Source organism: Lagenorhynchus albirostris, chromosome 17, assembly GCF_949774975.1.
Source record: "Lagenorhynchus albirostris chromosome 17, mLagAlb1.1, whole genome shotgun sequence".
In the NCBI taxonomy this organism is placed as follows: domain Eukaryota; kingdom Metazoa; phylum Chordata; class Mammalia; order Artiodactyla; family Delphinidae; genus Lagenorhynchus; species Lagenorhynchus albirostris.
Window position 1 is genome coordinate 71768002 of NC_083111.1, and position 21156 is coordinate 71789157.

At 43.1% G+C, this 21156-nt stretch overlaps 1 protein-coding gene and 1 pseudogene across 6 annotated transcripts in view; both read right to left on the reverse strand.

Annotated features, from left to right (window-relative positions):
* ASAP1 (ArfGAP with SH3 domain, ankyrin repeat and PH domain 1) overlaps positions 1-21156 on the reverse strand; it is a 348560-nt gene that overhangs the window by 78457 nt on the left and 248947 nt on the right. For all 6 annotated transcript variants that reach the window (XM_060128595.1, XM_060128596.1, XM_060128594.1 and 3 more), the window contains 6 exons: positions 16672-16746; positions 16128-16177; positions 13973-14102; positions 12470-12555; positions 1465-1540; positions 196-282 (listed from right to left, as the gene is read on the reverse strand). In XM_060128595.1, coding sequence (XP_059984578.1) covers positions 196-282; positions 1465-1540; positions 12470-12555; positions 13973-14102; positions 16128-16177; positions 16672-16746 — 504 coding nt within the window. The remainder of the gene's footprint in view (positions 1-195; positions 283-1464; positions 1541-12469; positions 12556-13972; positions 14103-16127; positions 16178-16671; positions 16747-21156) is intronic.
* LOC132508409 (SNRPN upstream reading frame protein-like) lies at positions 8986-9226 on the reverse strand (annotated as a pseudogene).

Consider the following 21156-nt stretch of genomic DNA (forward strand, 5'->3'; position numbering starts at 1 on the left):
ACCGTTCCTACTGTGTTTCATACGATAGGTACGCACTGTGTCTTATGTCTCATCTGCGCCTCCCTTCCCTCCCCCGCCCCCGCCCCCGGCAGGAAGTTCTCACTATGCTTGTTCTGCAGATCAGGAAACACAAAGGCTATCACAAGCGGCCCTGCTTACACGGTTAGCCCTGCTGGAAACACACAGATCACCTACTTCTTTCTGATCAAGTTGAAGGGAGGATTTTATTAAGTCTCGGAGTGCAGTCAGCTGTTTCTTTTCTTCATCCTGGGTCTGTTTTATCTATGAGAGAAAAACAGTTCTTCTATCACTTATCTCTCATACATTTATGAGCAGAGTTTAATTCATCCAAATGTATACTACTCATCAAACAATTCAATTATATAGTCGATTTCCTTATTAAAGTACTTCACACGGTCTCATTTTTGATATGAGAGGCACAATTTTCTCATCTTCTTAAAGTACCAGTGAGTTTTGAAATTAGTAAATAATGCAACATGCTTCCTTATTAAATAATACACCTAGGCTAGACAATGAGCTCTGAAGGACTATTTTAAACAAAGGTTAAGAAATAACATTGAGTTATTTGCTTCTGGTATTTCAAAGGGTGGCAGTGGAAATATCAATACCACGACGTGACTGAATGGGCCAGTAGACAATCCTGAGAATGACCAGAATCCCAAGAGCTAATGCATACATGAAAGCTTACATGAAGGGAAGCGATTGGTGCTGCTTTTCTTATTAATCACTTGGAACTTAACTGCAACCTGAACCATGTTAACTTTTCAAAGAAAAATCAGAAAAGTTCTATTAGAATATAAGGTATCATGTGTAACTCTAAAACCTTATTTGAACACATGTATCAATAGTTACACTCCTAAAATATATACTTTTAATATTATTCACTGCCAAGCGGTTCATGAAGAACAAACTTGAGATTTCTCAGATGCAATTAGTTTTTTTCTCAAAAAAGTTTTCCTCTTGATTTTCCTATTCTAAAAGCAAAACCTAGATAGTAGGGGAAAAAAGGAGAGGAAATATAAAACCAACAAGCAAGCAAAAAAAAAAAAATTCATAAACCTGCTTACTCAGAGACAGTCACTTAATTTTTTTCCTTCCAGGATAAAAATTTCCTGACCAAAGGGCACTCATAATGTGCTGCTACTGAACCCAGCACGGAGAGCCATTCAGAATCAATGGCTATCCATCTACTCCCTGCCCTGCTCCACCTATGTCCCAGAAACTACTCTGGAATATTTGACAAGTGATGATGTCTCTGAGTTAAACCAGAAAAACAAAACAAAACAAACCACAAAACAACATTTACTGGCCCTAGATTTATGCTGACACATCACTTCACCTTGTCTTCTTTTTTCTTTAATGCTCTTCTAATACAGATTTCAGATTTACTGATATTTATCTATAAAAGCAAGTTAAAGTGCAGGTATTTTGTAAAGAACTTACATTATATAAATCAGCAGCCAGTTTTTCAATGTACTGTTTCAATTTATCAGCTGTCTTCAAGCCATCTTGAAAGAAACTACAATGGAAAACATCAGAGATTTATCAGCAGTATGAAAAGAGAAATGAACCATAATTACCTGAAAAATCTGAAAATTTTCAGATACGTATTTACTCTCTACCCATATATCTATACGAAACACTTATAAAACTAATTTCAGTATTTTATAAAGATGTACCAATAAACAAACTACAGGCACAATTTGACATATGCTAGCAGGTGTCACATGGACACTGCAGATAACAGCTACATCTCCAACCCACTGAGTCATACACAGAACAATTCTTCCTGGTTGTGCCATATTTGAATTTGAAAGAGACAGAGAGACACGTTTGCCAGTGGAATATCATGAAGTCTGACTGGATACTAACGAGAGAAATAAAGGCCGGAGGACAGTCAGCAAGGGTTCTTCCACTTTCCAAAAGATCCCTGGGTCCCTACACACTTGAAACACAGGATGCTGAATCAGTGATACGGACTGCGGATTCGGAAAGTGCTCTCCTACCACACACGTTAAGAAGGGGGTGTCATCTCACCCTGAACTGGCAACAAGCACTGACATCTGCTGAGCGACCATCACCTGATGCCTCATTTCATCTACACCCTCACAGCAACCCCAACGAGCGGGTAAGTACCTCAAGTCTCTCCTCCATCCCAAAGGAGGAGCTGAGGCCCAGAGCGAGGGCGGAACTTGCCCAAGCTGCTGACGCAACTAGTAAGTGTCAGAAGTGGGATCAGGGCCAGGTGCCGACACCCCCGCTCTCACTACCAAGTGACGCGATTTCTTGTCTGAGCGCTTCCACTCAGGAGCCCCATTTGTGGCTGTGTTCAGAATGTCCTCCACCCTGCTGGAAGCTTCTTTAACCTCCACGGCAGATTATTTCTTAATGCACGTTACCTGCGCTGCTTTCTCCCCAGGAAAGGAAGAGGTCCTTGAGGACGAGGACGGTCTCTCATCCCCACACCATAATGGGCCCAGCACAGAACAGCAGATGCTCACTTAGAAGGTAAGAATGAAGCACGACTAAGAATTTTAGGGGCACATTTTGGGATCCATGTATATCTTTCTAGCTTAATATGTACACTCAACGGTAACAATACATCCTTGTCAGAACTGGCCTTCAAAGTGATTAGTGAAATTCTACAAGTTCCAAAGTTTTTTAAGGTTCATATCTTTAGCAGAGAACCCTTACTGAAATAAGGGTTTCATGTAATCAAGCTACATGTAAATTCTCATCTACTAACATTCAGGTTTTCATCACTGCCTTTAGGGATGAAAGTTGAACTTCTTGGTACAAAATTGAGTAACTTCTATGTTCTGGCCCCCGAATATCTTTCTGGTTTTTATCTCCTACCATTTTCCCCTTAAAAACTCTGGCCTCCTGCCATGCTCCATTATTTCCAGTTGCTCCCCCAGCCTTCGCATATGCTGTTCCCGTTGCCTGAAATGCCCTTCCCCACTATTACGTGCCTACCGAACTCTCTCATTCTATCCTGGCTCAGCTCAGCTGCTACTTCCCCAGGCGGCTTTCCCCAGCCTTTCTAGTCAAGGGGATGGCATCTTTGAGCACTTGCTTGTGCCCAGGCCTAAGTGGCAACCCTAGAGCAGCTGACAGTGTTCTGCACAAAGCAGACCATCCGAAAGCATTAACCTGAACCAGCCTCTTCTACATCCAGGAAGGAGTGTCTGCCAAGGACACAGAAGTACGGCTAAAAAGTTAACCACAGCAAAACTGATTTTAATCTCTGATACTGTACTTCATTTCTGGAGAAAGGGCTTGAAAGTAGAACACTTGACAGATGCTGTCAGGACTTCTTACAACAGGAACAACAAGGGCATTGGGATGAGATGATGATGGCCTAGGCTGCGGCTCTGGGACTTACCCGCTATGGGACGCTGGCAAGTCACTAAACTTCTGCCTGTGTTACTGGTATTAAATGGGATGAATAATACAGATAAGACACACAAAATGACTCAGCAAGGTGCTGGGCAGTTAGGATGTGCTCAGTAAATGTTGCTTTTCTTCCCTGGAGCCGCAGAGGTTTACCATGTTACTTCTTTCTCAGAGGGATACAGAGTCTTCGAAGATATTTTTGTAAAGGTGTTTCATTTTCACTTTCAACACGAAGGGAATTTAATCATCACGTTAAAAAAAAAAAGTGAGTTTAAATGAGAATGCTCTAGATCTGTGTTTTCCAATACAGTGTTTTCCACGAGCCACATGCAGCCAATTTAGTTAAAATTAAGTAAATTTAAAATCCGGTTCCTGAAGTCTCACAGCCACATGTCAAGTGCTCAGCAGCCAAGCGTGGCTGGTGGGTACCATGTGAGACAACAAAGAATATCAACACTTCCGTCATTTCAGAAAGTTCTACTGGACAGTGCTGCTCGACATCAAGAATAAGCAAACAGATCTGAACAGCATGCAAGGCATGTTATAAAACATACATTTGAGGGCTTCTCTGGTGGCACAGTGGTTGAGAATCCGCCTGCCAACGCAGGGGACATGGGTTCGAGCCCTGGTCCGGGAAGATCCCACATGCCGCGGAGCAACTGGGCCCGTGAGCCACGACTACTGAGCCTGCGCGTCTGTGCTCCGCAACGAGAGAGGCCGCGACAGTGAAAGGCCTGCGCACTGCGATGAAGAGTGGCCCCCGCTCGCCGCAACTAGAGAAAGCCCTCGTACAGAAATGAAGACCCAACACAGCCAAAAATAAATAATAAATAAATAAATATATAATTTAAAACATACATTTGATGGAGAAAGAGTGCACTGTTTTACTTTGAGATGGTGTTGATAAAAATGGGAAGTTCTCTACCAGCAGTGAAAGCAAACTGGAAGGGGGGGGCAAATTCCTAACAATTAAAAGGCTGAAGAAAGACGCAAAAAGTCGATTTGCCTATAGTTAAATTCTTCCAAACATTACAAGAAAACTCAGTGCAATGAAGAATTATTTTAATCTATGGTATGATCCATTTCTGTAAACAAATCATATATGTAAATCCAGTAATCTTCTGAGATTATGTTTTTTTCTCCCCCCCTCTTTTTCATTAACTCCATTTTCTAAATATTTTCTAAGAAAAGATCATATGTTACTCAGGCAGGACAAAATTTAAAAATCGACACTTAGCCTGGGAGAACAGGCTGAGTAGAGCCCCTCTCAGATGGTTATTTTAGGGCCAACGTCTAGCGTTGCGTGGGAAGCAGGAGCGGGGCTGGGGGATTGCAGGGCAACAACACACCTGCCAGTCCTTAGCGATGCCACAAAGGCCAACAGGCTGCCAACCGTACCGTCCCTCTGGGGAGCCCCTGGCCCCCACCCATGCTTGATTCTCCCACCTACTGGCCAGCCAGGACTCAAAGCCACAACCTCCCACTGGGGGCACCCGCTCCTCTGTTCCCTTCCTCCCTCTCTCTGAGCTGGTTCTGGTTCAGTGGAAGTGCGTGGGCTTAGGAGTCATAAAACATACCGTATTTTGGCTCTAAACCTGACCGTATGTATAACCTCAGGCAGGTCATTGACCTTGTCTGACTACGGGCATGCTCATCTCCAAATGTGGACATTTTCTAGCTTCCAGGGGCATCAGATGAGCTATTACAGATAAAGTGTTCTGTTCACTGAAAAGGGAAGCACAGGTGTCAGTTCTGATGACATATGACTCAACCTGAACGTGGACGCTTTGCCGACAAAAAGGGGAAATTACCTCATGACATCCCACTTGTCCCTTGGCCAATCTCTCCGTAAATTACGAAATAATTTGGAAAACAGGCGATGATGCAGTAATAATAATGGCAGCTGGAAGGTATTTACTGAGTATTTACTCTGTGCCGGTCACTCACCATGATGCCTACATAATTCACGGAATACCCGTTTTTAAAGGTCTCATTACAGTCTAACAAAAGAAGGTAATTATTATTATTAACCTGTAAGACAGATAAGGAAAACAGGCCCAGAGAGGTCAAGTGGGTTGTCTAGGGTCATCTAGTCACTGAGTGCAGAGCTGGGATTTGAGTATAAGTCTTCTGATCTCTAGAGCAAAGGTAATTAAAAAACAAGACTGATCTGGGTCCAAATCCTGGCTCTCCCACTGAATAACTGCATAATCTCTGGAGCCCTGCGCCACAGTGTCCTTATACAGGAAATGGAGAGAATCGCATGGACCTTGGAGAGTTCTTGTGAGCACTGGAAAATGTTTTTAAAATGCCAGGCATAGAGAAGCAGCTCAATACATGCCGGCCACTGGCCAGCGAAATGGGCTTCATCGTTTCTCTCACCTTAGGGACACAGCAGGACTGGTTCATTTTTTAAAGAAGCAGCTTGAAAGAAATATGACCATATTTTAATGACACTGGGTGCCAGAGAAAGACAAGCTGCCAACGGATGGGCGGAGTGACCCTCACATTTACACTGACGAGCTGGAACACACCTGCCAGCTGCAGAAAGCAAGCTCAGGAGTGTCTGACACTCACCCACCATCAGGCAGGACACATCCTCCTGAGAACAAACAAGAACCTTCTCCATCCTGAGAGAGTTGCTACGTACTTCACTTCCTTCTTAAGTCACTCTAAGCAATGACGGGGAAGGAAAACACTATATTCGTCCTGCTTTTAATTTAAAAGAAAGAGAGACCAGCAAGTCTCCCTGATACCCCTTTATCACATGTTCTGCTTGGCTTAGGAAGAGGTATTACTTGGCCAAAAGCTGAAAGATTCAGAGAGCATTACATTATTTTCAAAAGAAGTTAGGGGGCTTCCTTGGTGGCGCAGTGGTTAAGAATCCGCCTGCCGATGCAGGGGACACGAGTTCGAGCCCAGGTCCGGGAAGATCCCACATGCTGCAGAGCAACTAAGCCCGCATGGGCCCCAACTACTGAGCCTGCACTCTAGAGCCCGTGAGCCACAACTACTGAGCCCATGAGCCGCAACTACTGAAGCCCACGCGCCTAGAGCCAGTGCTCTGCAACAAGAGAAGCCACCGCAATGAGAAGCCCGCGCACCACAATGAAGAGTAGCCCCTGCTCGCTGCAACTAGAGAAAGCCCGCGCACAGCAACAAAGACCCAACGCGGCCAAAAATAAATAAATAAAATCAATTAATTAATTAAAAAAAAGAAGTTAGGATGCCCTGGAACAGCAGAGAGTATGGTTTTATAAAACAAATTGAACTATAAAGCAAAATTTTAAAAAAGTAACCTCTTAACAATTCCACCATCAATCCCTTATGAAAAACTGATTTCCAAGCTTCAGGCTTAGACTAAGTCAGGCGCTGACTTCCAGCTGTCTAGGTAACAGGGACATTTTCTCCCAGATCCATTCTGTGTATGTCCTGTGGTATTTAAGAAATTTGAATGCACAAGGGTAGTGTAAGTACTAATTAAGAATCTAAGAATCTCTGTTTTGTTCTGTTGTATTTTTTATTAAAAAAAAAAAGACAAAATTCATGTAACATAAAATTCACCATTTTGAAGTGTACAGTTCAATAGTTTTTAGTATATGCGCTGTGTTGTGCAACCACTATCTAATTCCAGGACATTTCCCCCAGACCAAAAAGATATACTGTGCCCGTTAGCAGTGACTCCTAATTTCGCTCTTCTTCTACCCGCCAGCAAACGACAATCCGCTTTCGGTCTCAAAGGACTTGCCTCTTCTGGACATTCACTTCAACGAAATCATACCATATGTAATCAATCTTTTGCTCCAGCTCCTTTCACTTAGAAAAACTTTAAAAAAAACTGAAGTATAGTTGATTTACAATATTGTGTTACTTTCACACGTACAGCAAAGTGATTCAGTTATACATATACATATAAAATCTTTTTTCAGATTCTTTTCCATTAGGGGTTATTACAAGACATTGAACATAGTTCCCTGTGTTATATGATAAATCCCTGTTGTTTAGAATAATGTTTTAAATACTAATCCACGTTGTAGCGTGTATCAATGCTTCATTCCCTTTTTTTAAAAAAATATCTTTATTGGTGTATAATTGCTTTTCAACGTTGTGTTAGTTTCTGCTGTACAACAAAGTGAATCAGCTATATGTATACATATATCCCCATATCCCCTCCCTCTTGAGCCTCCCTCCTACCCTCCCTAACCCTTCCCTCTAGGTTGTCACAAAGCACCGAGCTGATCTCCCTGTGCTATGCAGCCGCTTCCCACTAGCCATCCATTTTACATTTGGTAGTGTGTATGTGTCCATGCCACTCTCTCACTTCGTCCTAGCTTCCCCTCCCCCCGCTGTGTCCTCAAGTCCATTCTCTATGTCTGTGTCTTTACTCCTGTGCCGCCACTAGGTTCATCAGTACCTTTTTTTTAGATTTCATGTATGTGCATTAGCACACCGTTATTTATTTTTCTCTTTCTGACTTACTTCATTCTCTATGACAGACTCTAGGTCCATCCACCTCATTACAAATAACTCAGTTTCGTTCCTTTTTATGGCTGAGTAATATTCCACTATATATATGTGCCACGTCTTCTTTTTCCATTCATCTGTTGATGGAAATTTAGGTTGCTTCCATGACCTGGCTATTGTAAATAGTGCTGCAATGAACATTTGGGTGCATGTATCATTTTGAATTATGGTTTTCTCAGGGTATATGCCCAGTAGTGGGATTACTGGGTCATATGGTAGTTCTATTTTTAGTTTTTTAAGGAACCTCCGCACTATTCACCATAGTGGCTATATCAATTTACATCCCCCCCAACAACGCAGGAGGGTTCCCTTTTCTCCACACCCTCTCCAGCATTTACTGTTTGCAGATTTTTTGATGATGGCCATTCTGACCCGTGTGAGGTGATACTTCATTGTGGGTTTGATCTGCATTTCTCTAATGATTAGTGATGTTGAGCATCTTTTCATGTGTTTGTTGGCCATCTGTACGTCTACTTCGTAGAAAAGTCTATTTAGGTCTTCTGCCCATTTTTGGATTGGGTTGTTTTTTTGATATTGAGCTGCATGAGCTGCTTGTATATTATGGAGATTAAACCTTTGTCACTTGCTTCGTTTGCAAATACTTTCTCCCATTCTGAGGGTTGTCTTTTCGTCTTGTTAATGGTTTCCGCTTCATTCCCTTTTATGGCTACACAATATTTTGTTTCTCCATTCATCAGCTGATGGATATTTGGGTGTTTCCACATTCTGGCTATTGGAGATAATGCTGCTATAAGCATTCACGAACACATTTTTATTAAACACTTGTTTTCAATTATCTTGGGTATACACCTAGGAGTGGAACTGCTAGGACACATAACTCTACATTTAAACTTTTTGAGGAACTGACAGACTGTTTTCCAAAGTAGTTGCCCCCCATTTACATTTCTATAGCAACGTACTGAGGGTTCCAATTTCTCCACTTTTCCATCAAGACTTATTTTCTGTTATGTTACTGTTTTGTTTTTTCATGATAACAGCTTCATTATATTGTTGGCTGTTTTTTCTTTTCTTCTCTTGGAACAGCTACCTGGGTGTTCCAGTAACCCTGCAACCCCCTCCTGGTGTCTCAGCTAAGAGTGCCTGTCTCAGTTCTGCCTGGAAACACAGCACGTACTGGCTGCCGCTCCTGAGATCCCCTCGGGTACAGCTGACTCTCCTGGTGGCTCAGTGAGGCTGTCCTCCTACATCTGACGTGGACGTCCACCTCTGGAACGTGCTGCCCTGTAGCCCATCTCAGGAGTAAGCACTCCCTGACTCACTCCATCGTGCCACTGGCCTCGCCACTCCGCCACTGCTGTTTTTAATTACGGTCTTCCTAGTGGGTGTGATGTGGCATTACACTTTGGTTTTGATTTGCACTTCCCTAACGACTAATGATGCGGAGCATTTAATCATGAGCTTTCTGGCCATTTGTATATCTTTTTGGGAGAAATGGCTATTTGAATTCTTTGCCCGTTTTTAAATTGAGGTGTTTATCTCTTTGTTGTTGAGCTGTAAGGGTTCTTTATATATTCTGGATACTACACCCTTATCAGATAAATGATTTGCAAATATCTTCTCCCCTTCTGTGGTTGTCCTCTCACTTGCTTACCAGTGTCCTTTCACTCACAGAAGCTTTTACCTTCGAAGTCCATTTTCTTTTTTCCCTTGGTTTCTTCTATTTTGTCTGTTTTGACACATATTTATTGAGCATCTTTTAAGTGAATGACTGTGACCTTGGGCAGGTTACTGATCTTTTCTGAGCTACAATTTCCTGGTTGCTCTTATAAATGCTAGCTGTTATTATCTGCAAGATGAAGGATGGTAAAGTAATGTTTGTAAGTGCTCTCGAGTCTGCAGACCATAATGATACTCACCAAGTGGTAAAAGGAGTGGGTGAGCAGTAGAATAATGTGTTTGTTTTGAAAGCAGCATGTTACTGACAAGGTTCATGTCTGAAAGTGAGGAGTAACTGGTGGGGTGAGCTGAAACGGGTGACAGAAGCTCTTCTTTCCTGCGCCCTCTATTTTTCCGCTGTAGCAGCTGTATCCCCGCTGAGGTACTATGAGTACACGAGAGATTACTGGAGCAAATTCATTCTTGAGCTCCACCTGACTACTATGTATTGAAAATCATTTTGGGAAGTGGAATAAGTTCTCAGAATATGAAATTTCTCTTTTTAAATCTAAGTAGAGGATGCTTTACAGGTCCACTACACATCTATAAAGAGTTTGGAGAGACTGACTGAAGTAGGAAAGAATAAGAGTAGTCCCCAGAAGAAAGGTACACTGGTTTCTCGCTGTGATGGCATCCTTGCGGCTCAACCCGGGGCAGCTGGGGTTGAATTACATTATAACCCAGTTCTACTACTGGCTGTCTTTGAATCTCTCTCCCTGCAAGGAAGTTCTCAGCGTGTAGGGTTTCCTTCTGCTGATCTTTCTCTGCCCTAGGGTAGATGCTTCTACCAGATTCCAGTGCCCAAATGCCAGCCATCCTCCAAGTCCAATTCCAAGTGCCACAACCTCCTTTAAGGAGCCCTCTGTAGTCTCCGTCGCCAGAAGTCTCTCCTTCTCTTGATGCCCTGTGTTATCAGTCACTTTCCAGCCCCATTATGATTATTGATGGACCTGACTTACTTCCTATACCAGACAGTTAACTCCCATAGGCAGAAGCCTTGTTTCACCTCTGAACCCCAGAACCTAGAAAAGTACCTGGCCTCTGTTAAGAGAGTAATAAATATTTGTGGAAAGGGAAAAAGCCAAGAATCAAGGGAGGATGCTCTTCTTTTCATCTTTACCAACAAAGGTTAATATATCTCTAGTTTACAAAACATCTTTTTTGGAAAACTCATGTTTGTGTAGGTTAAATCCTCCTCAGAGATTTTGAAATCAAAAGAGATTTCTAAAATCAGGTGAAATCAGACTTGCTGCTCTAGTGTTGTAGTAATTGAGAAGACAAAGAGATTCACTTATTTCTATAAAAGTTTCAAAATATTCTAGGAAAACTGAAACTGATGAAAGATGAAAAATTCCATCCTAAACTAAAATCAGGGACCACCACCACACATTTCAAAGTGTCACAAGCACCTGCTATACTATGAAGGCAAAGGTTAGTCCAGGTCGTCAGTATGAGGCTTCCATAGGCAAAATTATAAATGTGAAAATATTTCTACTTCACTATAATTACTTTTATACATATCTGAAAGTTTTATGCAAGGTGGAATTTACTTTGAAAAGAGGAAAAAAGTAAAATCAAAGTTATGTAAATAACAAGTTGATCATTAAAAGTTTGATCTTCCTGAAGAGAAACAATCCTGTATAATAAAATATGTGAATGAATGATTTTTAGTGCCACTTAGAACCATCCCAGCAGCAAACAGGCACAGTGCAGCAGGCACTGGGTGACGCAGTCCCTAGGCATTATCTCACTTAATTCTCACATCTTCGCAAAACCCAAGGTGGGTCTACTATGAACCTTAACCCCACCTGACAGATGAGGATACTGAGGTTTAGAGATGCACCTGACAAAGGTCACGTGGTTACCCGGCCGCAGAGCCAGGATTTGAACTCGTCTCTCTGCCTGACTCAAGCCTGGTGCTTTTCCCATCACATTAATGCTAGCGCCGTTGAATGTTGCCATTCACCATGAAGATCCTCCTAGATACAACATTACCAAAAAGAATTAAGAGAGATGACCAAAGGAAATGATAAATGTTAACTTTTTGGAGAGTAAGCATTTTACCTAGTGCTAATGACCTTTACAGTATTCTACTTATAAATAACTGTGAGAGCTGTCTGGACCACTTTGGAAAGTCCTTGCACTCTATTCTCTGTAACTTCCACTGACTCAATACAGACTTGAATGGTAACCGGCACATTTTCAGACAAAAATTCTACAATAAAACCAACGAAAGCTAACCCAGTAAGTGAGCAAGAAGTAAACTAAGCAAATGTGGTGACACAGAATGTCAAACGTAATAAAAAGGTAGCCCTGCCACATAAGCAAAAATGGTGCCGGCGTAGAACAATGGATGTCTCTCAAAATATACCAGCAACTACACAGGAATCCAAGTATAAATACCAAGTATTGCTAATGTCCAAAGTATTTAATTTCACTTAACTTGGATGACGAAAAAAACAAAACAAAAACAATCCCAAGTAGGAATATGTGGTACAAATGACCCAATAATAGGTAAAATGCCAAGTAAGCGGGGGAGGGAGTTCCTAGAAAGGCCTCTTTAGTGACAAAAGCATCTGTGACAACAGCTCCACACACCGTCAAGGCCAAAGTTAGCATTTGTAAGACAGTATTTAGAGGAGCTGAACAGTTACACTAATTTGAGTTAATGATTTATAGAAAATGCTGAAGATGGAAGACAAAACCATTTCTTATCGTTTGGCCGTGGAAGGTCATTATACAGCTATATACAGGGACCAAATGAAGACCAGAAAGGAAAGAATTAAGAAAACCAACGAAGTGAAGGGGACCTTACTTGGGCTAATAATCATGACTGCAATAGTCCACTTACTTGCACTGTGCGTGATAATACTTTATCAGATTCTGCAGCAGATCCACACCCTTTTTGGTCTTGATTTCGTTAACTTTAATGAGATACTGCGGAAATAAAACAGAGTTGTGCGTTGATCACATTACCAGTCGTTAATCAGTGTGAGTTACTGGGGCTCAGCTGCCGCCAGACAGTGTAAGCTTAATTTAGGGAATGCTAATTTGACACAGTCACAAGTGTACCAAGCAAACTGATCAGCGTGTTAGCATTTTATAGATGCTTGAGATTAGTTTACTAGACAAGCAGAAATCAAGCACAGCAAAACATTCTGGAATAATTGATTATCTCCCCCCAGTGTGCAGTGGATCTCAAACTCATAGTTCACGTGGTCAAAACCTGAGAGATGGATTGAAAGACAGATGGCATTCTCTTTAAGGGATACGCTTGTAAGATACTAAAACTTCCAGACCACATAGGTGAATTGGAAAGTACTTTTGCTACTGAAAAGTGAAAGAAAAAAACAAAAGCATTATTAGTTTATGCACTAAACACTACTGGCTCTGATTTTCACAACTGGCCAAGATTTTCTGTTGATATTGTTTGTTTCTTTTTTTTTTCGGTTCGCGGGCCTCTCACCGTTGTGGCCTCTCCCGTCGCAGAGCAAAGGCTCCGGACACGGAGGCTCAGCGGCCATGGCTCACGGGCCCAGCCGCTCTGCAGCATGTGGGATCTTCCCGGACCGGGGCACAAACCCGTGTCCCCTGCATCGGCAGGCGGCCTCTCAACCACTGCGCCACCAGGGAAGCCCTGATACTGTTTGTTTCTTGTTAACTTGTTTTACTGCGTGGAAGTGTTCACAAACAGACAAGTTCAAGGAGCCAAAGGGTAATAATGGGGGGGGGGGGCGGATAAAGAAAAAACAATTAGGGAAGAAAAACTTGAAACTGAGAAAATTCCAGCCCCTTTAATATCTTCTGAAAACTGCAAAAGGAATTCCATTACTCAGCATCAGAATGGGTTGGTCTCTAGGTCAGGGAATGCCAATGGGAACCCCATTTGAGAACCACTGCTCTAAGTCTAAGGCAACATGCTTTTTGTTGCATTTATTGTTTTCATGAGCTCAGACTTTAATCACTACTTCAAGTTTTCATTCAAACTTGGACACGTGGTTAAAAAAAGAAGCAACATGCTGTACATCTGTACCAGTAAAACTTAATATCCACCAGTGTTACCCCTCACCAAAATTGTTTTTCCACACTCACTCACAAGCAATAGTAAAGTTCTCACCAAAGAATCCTGTTTTGGCTTAAAGAGCCCCATAGGACCCAGGCTCAAAATATGAGACAACAGTGAAACGGCGGATCCCAAAAGGCTTGGAGAAAAGTGGAGATTAGAGTCCTTGAGAAACAGTCCCCTCCTCTAATCATCAAACACAGCCTGCATTTAAGCATAAAGACTGCTGACTAGCAGGAAGGATGACAGTTAATCAAATTCTAGGCAAAGGGCTGAAAAGTCTGCTCTTACTTCGCACATTTGGAGCTGAAAGAGGCGCCTCTCCTTCTCCATTTCTTCCGCGATCTCAGCTCCGGTGATCTCCGTGCGGATCATCCCGTGCTGTTTGGCATGCTCCCTTTTCTCCTTCTCAATTTTTGTACTGTAATGAAAGCGGGTGCCATCATTAAAAACAAAAACACCGCAGTCGTGTCCTCCCTTTAATGGGACCAACCTGATTATTTCTTAATTACCGGACTTAGGAGGCAGGAACTCTTAAATGGAGAGCATCGATCAAAAGTGAAAATCTAAGTTCAAAGAGAATCAACACATTGCATGGATCTTCACCAAGGAGACTTCCTACATTTTAACTCTGATCTCCCACATGAATGGATTCATATAAATTCTCTTACATTTTGGTTGGCATCAAGTAATTTTGACAGTTTACTTTTTCTAGAGTAAGGCACCTTACGATGAAAAAGAATCAGAAGGTTGGGGGCCTGAGGCATATCTTGATTATCAATAGATTGAGATTTAAGAGTTAATTCAAGACAAAGTAGATAATGGGTCTTTGTAGACATGCATGTAAATTAGGCAAAAGCAATTTCCAATATTTCTCTAAACTTAGGCTGTTTTCATACTGCAGTAACGTTTTAATCATTCAACCACCTGGCACTGGATTGCACAAAATAAGGATTTAGAAGAAATCCTAATCTATAATTTGGAATGCTATGAAAATGTTCTTCAGCTGGGAAGCAACCAGGGAAATAAGAGGGAGGGACCACATTAAACCTATGGTACCCGAGTCTAATGCTTGGCTATGACATTTGATACTTTGGTATTAACACCAGGGGTCACAGCCCTTTTTCTGAAAATCCATTTAATTTGAAAGCAGACTTCTAATTTCAGAAAGAGCCTATAATTTCTAGTTGTGCAAGCAAAGACTGATTTAGCCTTCAAGTCTTCTTTTAAATTGTGGGGTAGGATATCAAACCCCAAAGAAAGCCAATATCCTTGTCTACATACAAACACAGTGGAAAATCAAGCCATTGACCCAATGGAAAACCTACAGACCTGGCTGGGATTCACTGTAATACCCTCGTGCCATTCCTAAGCAACTCTTTTCATCACACCGCCTTGGAGGTTAAATGGGTGTGAAGGCAGGGATTTTACCAGAAGGAGAATAAACCTCAGCTCTCTCTCCACTGGTGTGGGTGGGAAGAAAGCAGGAAGCTACAGACTCTTGAGAAGAAACATGACGGGCGGGCATAACTTAGTCCTGAATTTGTTTTTCTTTGGCTTGTGTTTTCACTCTGCTGTTATTGCTGCCTACGGAAATGCTTTTATTCTCTCATGTTTGTACTTATCCAAGTTTATAGCTAAGACTTTTATTAAATGTTTATAAATACATTTCTCCTCCCACCCTACTCCACAGCCTGGTTACAAATGCCTCAGAGCAATAATCACAAAGAGATGTGGTAGGAACAGTACCGCACAAGGATGAGTCAGGCCCACGACAAGACCTCACGTGCGGCCTCCCCGTCATCCCGCACGATAACCCCAGCACGCAGGCCTCTGACTGCCGTCATGCCACACGGCTCCAGCTCTGGGGTTACACAGACTGGAGGGGACACCAGCCCGACATTTATTAGCCTTAGGACTTTCTGCAGGCCCCTCAGCCTTTCTAAGCTTCAGTTTCCTAAGCCATAAACAGACAGTGCAAGGTGCACACAGAGAGGGTTGCTGTGAGGAGGTCATGCATGTAAAGCACTTTGCACAGGCCCTGGTGGGCAGACAGATGTCACACACACTGGGTATTATTTGTATTGCCCAGTTGCCGTGCTATCCTGAAATGTGTAAATGGTCTCCAGTTATGTGCTAACTATAACGAAAGAAAAGTTGCAACAGTCACAGACCTACAACTTGACAGTTTGTATCAGCCATGGATGCCCAAATACCCGACACTGAAAGTACATCTCGCTCCAGACACAACTAGCACGGGAGGTGTCAGCACTTCTAGTCAGGTCAGAACACCCAGCCTCTCAGCCCTTAGAGGATGGACTCAACAGTGTTTTGTCCCAAAGCTATTAGTTCAGGGCTCTGTCCTTCTTGTAGTTATTCTTTTTCTTAGAATACTCACAGCAAATAAACCAAGCAACCAACCAAAAAAAAAAAAAAAAACACTTACAACTTTGTCTCATAATCTTTCCAAGCTTTGTCAAATGGCTTCTTGAGATCCTTAAAAAAGAGAAAATAAAACCGAGATTGAAAGTACTTTTGCTTAAAGGTGTATAATCTTCCAGTAACATCTTAGCAGAAATGCTCTCCATTATAGGACACTCGAAACTTCACACAGGACACTTTCAGGCACATCACACAACTTATTACACCCGAGAAGCTAAGAGAGTGGGACGGTGTGCGTTCCCGGTCACGACGATGAGGCAGGACCCAGTGGTTCTGAGAGGTGGGTCCACGGGTCCTCCAGGGGGGAGCCCAGACTCAGCGAAGACGCCCCCCCCGCCGCCCCGGTCTTCCTGAGTGTCTCATCTTGTCTCTCGGGCAATAGCGCCATGTGAAGCGGTGTGTTTTTTTCTAATGATCATGTTCCAACAGCATTTTTTATGCTGAAAACGTTCAGAGTGCCTTTCAGACATGAGTACCACTGGGATCTTAGAAGAGAAAGAAGGCAACCCTTTCAAGCTAAACTGAAAATCAAATTTCTCAACACTCACTCCTTTGACTCCCTTTAGGTCTCCTTTCAACAAGGAATCCAAGGTGAAGATCACGTTGTGGCTCAGGCCCTGGAGCTGAAAAGCAAACAAAGACGGGAGACGGTGAGAAAAAGAAGGTGCACGTGGGACAGCAAAACCGGCCGCTGCCGACTGAGCACGGTCACCCCGTCACACATAAGCTCGGTGAAACGAGGGCAGAGACAGCGACGCTCCTGCTCGCGACTGTATCCTCGGTGCCAAGTTCTGTTAAAAGGAAAGCTATTTAGGAAGTGCAATCTACAGCTGGAGCAGGGGTTTTTTCACCGTTCCAGGGCGGAGGCCTGGGTCTCCTTGATTTTAGGGTGGTGCGAAGAGCAGTCTACAGAGAGAGGGGGAAGGAATGTACCCAACTGGGGAGCAGGGTGGCAGGGAAACCAAGGGAGGGATGGGCCAGTGTGGAAAGAGTCAGGAAAACAAGGGCTGAGAAGCGCTATACAGTCCGTCTTCAGGGGGAGCCCTGGCATCTTGGCGAAACCAGTTCCAGCAGCGTGGAACTGAGACCGCAGGGACCCGCAGCACCGGTTACAGATGGAGAGGCTGGCAGGTCCCCTCATTCGAGAAGGAATTTTACTCATGTGTGAGCGTATTCGTTTATCAGCCGCCCACCCGTCCAACCACCCTTCCATCGCTCATTTACGAAGTACCTATTCTGTGACACCCGCTATGCCAGGGCCTGGGACGGGGGTGCGATGATGTACACAACACGGCCTGCCTACAGAGGGCTGACGACCCAGGGGCAGACGCAGTCAGTACGCAACCAGCTCTAACGCATGATGAGGTCAGGCAGAGGGAGACGGTGGTGTGAGAGGAAGCAACGCTGACACTTACAGGCTCTGTGCATGACCCTCTTAACCACCGCTCTAAAGCGAGGCTACCAGAACCTGTCGTGGGTGGCTGCTGTGAAGACGCAACGAGTTAATGCATGGGGAATGTGCTGGTGTGCTCCCTGACACCTGGGAAGTGTTTATTACCTTAAAAGTCCTACGGGATGTTAAATTCGAATAATGCAATGTGGGAACAGAGGGGCAGGGCGGGGAGACCTTCCCTCCAGCCCTGAACTCCTCCCTGGCCCTGTCCCGTGGTTCTCATCCGAGGCTTCCTGCAGGTCCAAGTCACTCCACGTCTTGCCCTCCCTGACCACCAATGTGACACACGAGGGCAGTTTTCCAACGCACACCACCAGACGACTCGGGTCAGAAACAACCATCTCTTTCTTTTTTATTTCAGACAAAGAGATTCCTACCAAGACATTCCATCTTTGCAATCTCACCACCACCCATGCAGAGAAACAGCCGGGCTGGCAGGCCGGCCAACAGTGAGAGGGCCGTGATGCACAGCCTACGTTCTGGGAGGTCGAGGGCACTGGGTCTTAGGGTGTGGGGTGAAAATAATATCAATAACTTTAATATTTAATTATCAATAATAACCAAACATTATATTTCATTAATAACAGTAATATAAGACATAGTTTATAATTACATTATTAATTATTGATAATATAATTACATAATAGCTATAATATTTAATTAATAATAATAAATATGATTACAGACTACGGTTTGTGGCTTTCCAAAGGGTCACAGTATGTAAACTGATATAGAGAATATCTGTGGTATTAAAATTTCACGGAGAAAGTTATTAGGAAGACTATCTTTTTTTTTTTTTTTTTGTGGTAGCAGGCCTCTCACTGCTGCGGCCCCTCCTGCTGTGGAGCACAGGCTCCGGACGCGCAGGCTCAGCGGCCATGGCTCATGGGCCCAGCCGCTCTGCGGCATGTGGGATCCTCCCGGACCGGGGCACGAACCCGTGTCCCCTACATCGGCAGGCGGACTCTCAACCACTGCGCCACCAGGGAAGCCCAAAGACTATCTTTTAAAAAGCTCCTTGGGGTGGGAGTCCGCAGGTAGTAATAATAAAAGAAAAGGTTGAAAAACACTGGCTTTGGGTATGAGATGGGAAAAACAAAGATTAACAGGACTCATTCTCTGCCCCAGACAGACAGTGGGAATAACATCTTGCTCCGAGTCCTCAACAGTCTCATTCCTGGGTCACAAGCCCCCTGCATCCTGCTACCCTGTGGGTCTTGGGCGTTTGCGTGGATGGTGGTAAGTGAGGCAGGGATCTCCGCTCATCAAGCCAGACCTACCTTTCCTCTGTTCGTGGAGATCTTGCATTTTCATCTCAACACTTACCGCCCTTAACCCTTTATCTGTATCTGTTTCCTTAACCTTTTATCTGTATCTGTTTCCTTATTTGTTTGCTGTGTTCCCAATCTGAACGCAAGCTCTTCGAGACTGGGGTCTGTCAGTTCACTGCTATGCTTCCGGAATTTAGAACACTGCATAGCACAGAGCAGGTACTCAATAAATATCTGGAGAATGAAGGAAACACAAAGTCGCATGTGTACAAGGGTCTCCTCGACAGGAATGTTTATACTGATGCTAAGTTTAGTGCTTATCAGTAGGGGACCAGTTAATAAATTATGGAAGTTCTACACAATTGCCATAAAAACGAGAAAGCTTTTTATGTCTAACTTTGGAAATATCTCCAAGATAAACTGTTTTGTGATAAAAGCAAAGTGAAAACAGTATTCATGGTGTACAAGGATTTGTATAAAAAGAGGAAAAAAATATGTCCATGCTTAAATTCTTTCTGAGAGGATACAGACTAAACTGCTGACATTGGTCCCCGCCAGGGATGGACACGGGGTAGGGGTAGGGCAAGGACACAGGGTGGGAGAGGAGCCTTGTACTGTGTACCTTCTGCATGTCGGGGGGGTAACATGTACTACATTGTGGATTCAAAAAAAGTAAAAATTCTAAAACAAAACATGAAGAGACGGTGATCATAAAGCATTTTTAACTATTAGTCCTGAATCAAGGCTTTCCCCAATGTCTCTCATCCTTCGGGAAATGAAGCAGGAAAACCCAAAAAATACATAAACGTCATTGCCACCTTGACCTGAAGGCTGTGTTACAAAGTAACAATAAAAGAATCGTGAAAGTCTGTGGTCTGTACTCAATGTGGGGGTTATTGGGAAGGAAAAGTCCCTCAAAAACCGCGTACTGATCACACAACGAACACACGGCATCACCTTTCGGCCCAGTCATCATGGTCAGGCACATGGTCAGGCACTGGGCAGGCACTGGACTGCAGTCGCATTGATGGAAAACCCCAAGAATTAAGAATTTCTCTGTGGTTATCCACTCATACTCCTGGGGGCTGATAAGAAACCAAGAAGGCAAAATAACCGTGTATTATGAATTGAGAATCTTCCCAGTGATGATCCTATGAAAAGGCCACAGGAAAAAAAATTTAAACTTACAGACTCCTCCTAACTCATTTCCTGGTGAAAAGGTAGGTTAATTGATAAAAACTGGCAAAGGGGATTGTGTTAAGTGAATAGTAACTGTCTGTTATTATAAAGATACTGAAAGAAGTCAGAGAGAACAGAGCAATCTCAAGAGGAGGAAACTTTTAGGACATATTTGGGCAAAACGAAACGTCCCTTCCTTGGCCATCCCAACTAAGAACACCTACTCTCTCAGATATTTGAAGGTGTTGCTCTGTGACAGGGATGGGTCGCAAGGCTTCACAGGTGTAGGATTCTGTCATTTTCCTGTTTGTTTGTTTGTTTTTAATTTTCCGGCTCTTTCAGGAATCCTTTTCATGACCTGAGCAAACTGTTCATTGCAAACGGATGTGTAACAAAAGCACCCCATGGGCAATGCAGCCAACATAACACAATAATAATATTAGTGGACAGACTTCCCGTATCACCTTCAGAATCCTCAGATTTTTAAAAGAAGCCTTTTAATTCTATTATATAATTATTTCCCATTTACTTTACCGAAGTCCTATTGATTACTCCACTCTCATTTACTCTCAATCCATTTCCTTTATCAATAAAGTTAAATTAACGTAAGTTCTTTATGTGATTCAAGATTACACAAGGTTAGAGGGCATGTTTTAAGAAGTATATCTCTTCCATTTTACTAAGCACACAACACATTAAAGACCATTGCAGGAATGAGGTGTAGTTGGGTAAAGACACTACTTTCCAAACAAACTGCTGTTCATTTCCTTCCTCACAAAGGCGAAATTTCCCTGGGACTTCCCTGGTGGTCCAGTGGCTAAGACTCCAGGCTCCCAATGCAGGGGACCTGGGTTCGATCCCTGATCACTAGAACTAGATCCCGCATGCCGCCAACTAAGACCCGACACAGCCAAATAAATAAATATTAAAAAAAGCGGGGGGAATTTTCCCCTAGGAGCATATACATCAAGCCCACCAAAAAATCTGGGATAAACCAGACAGGAGGTGGCTGAGGTCTACCGTTCTGCATAACGATGCAAAAATGACTTGTTTAAGCAAATAAACTGTAATTAATACTGGCTTTGATAAAAATAACCATTTATTCCTTACAACTGCTTAAACACTCCCAG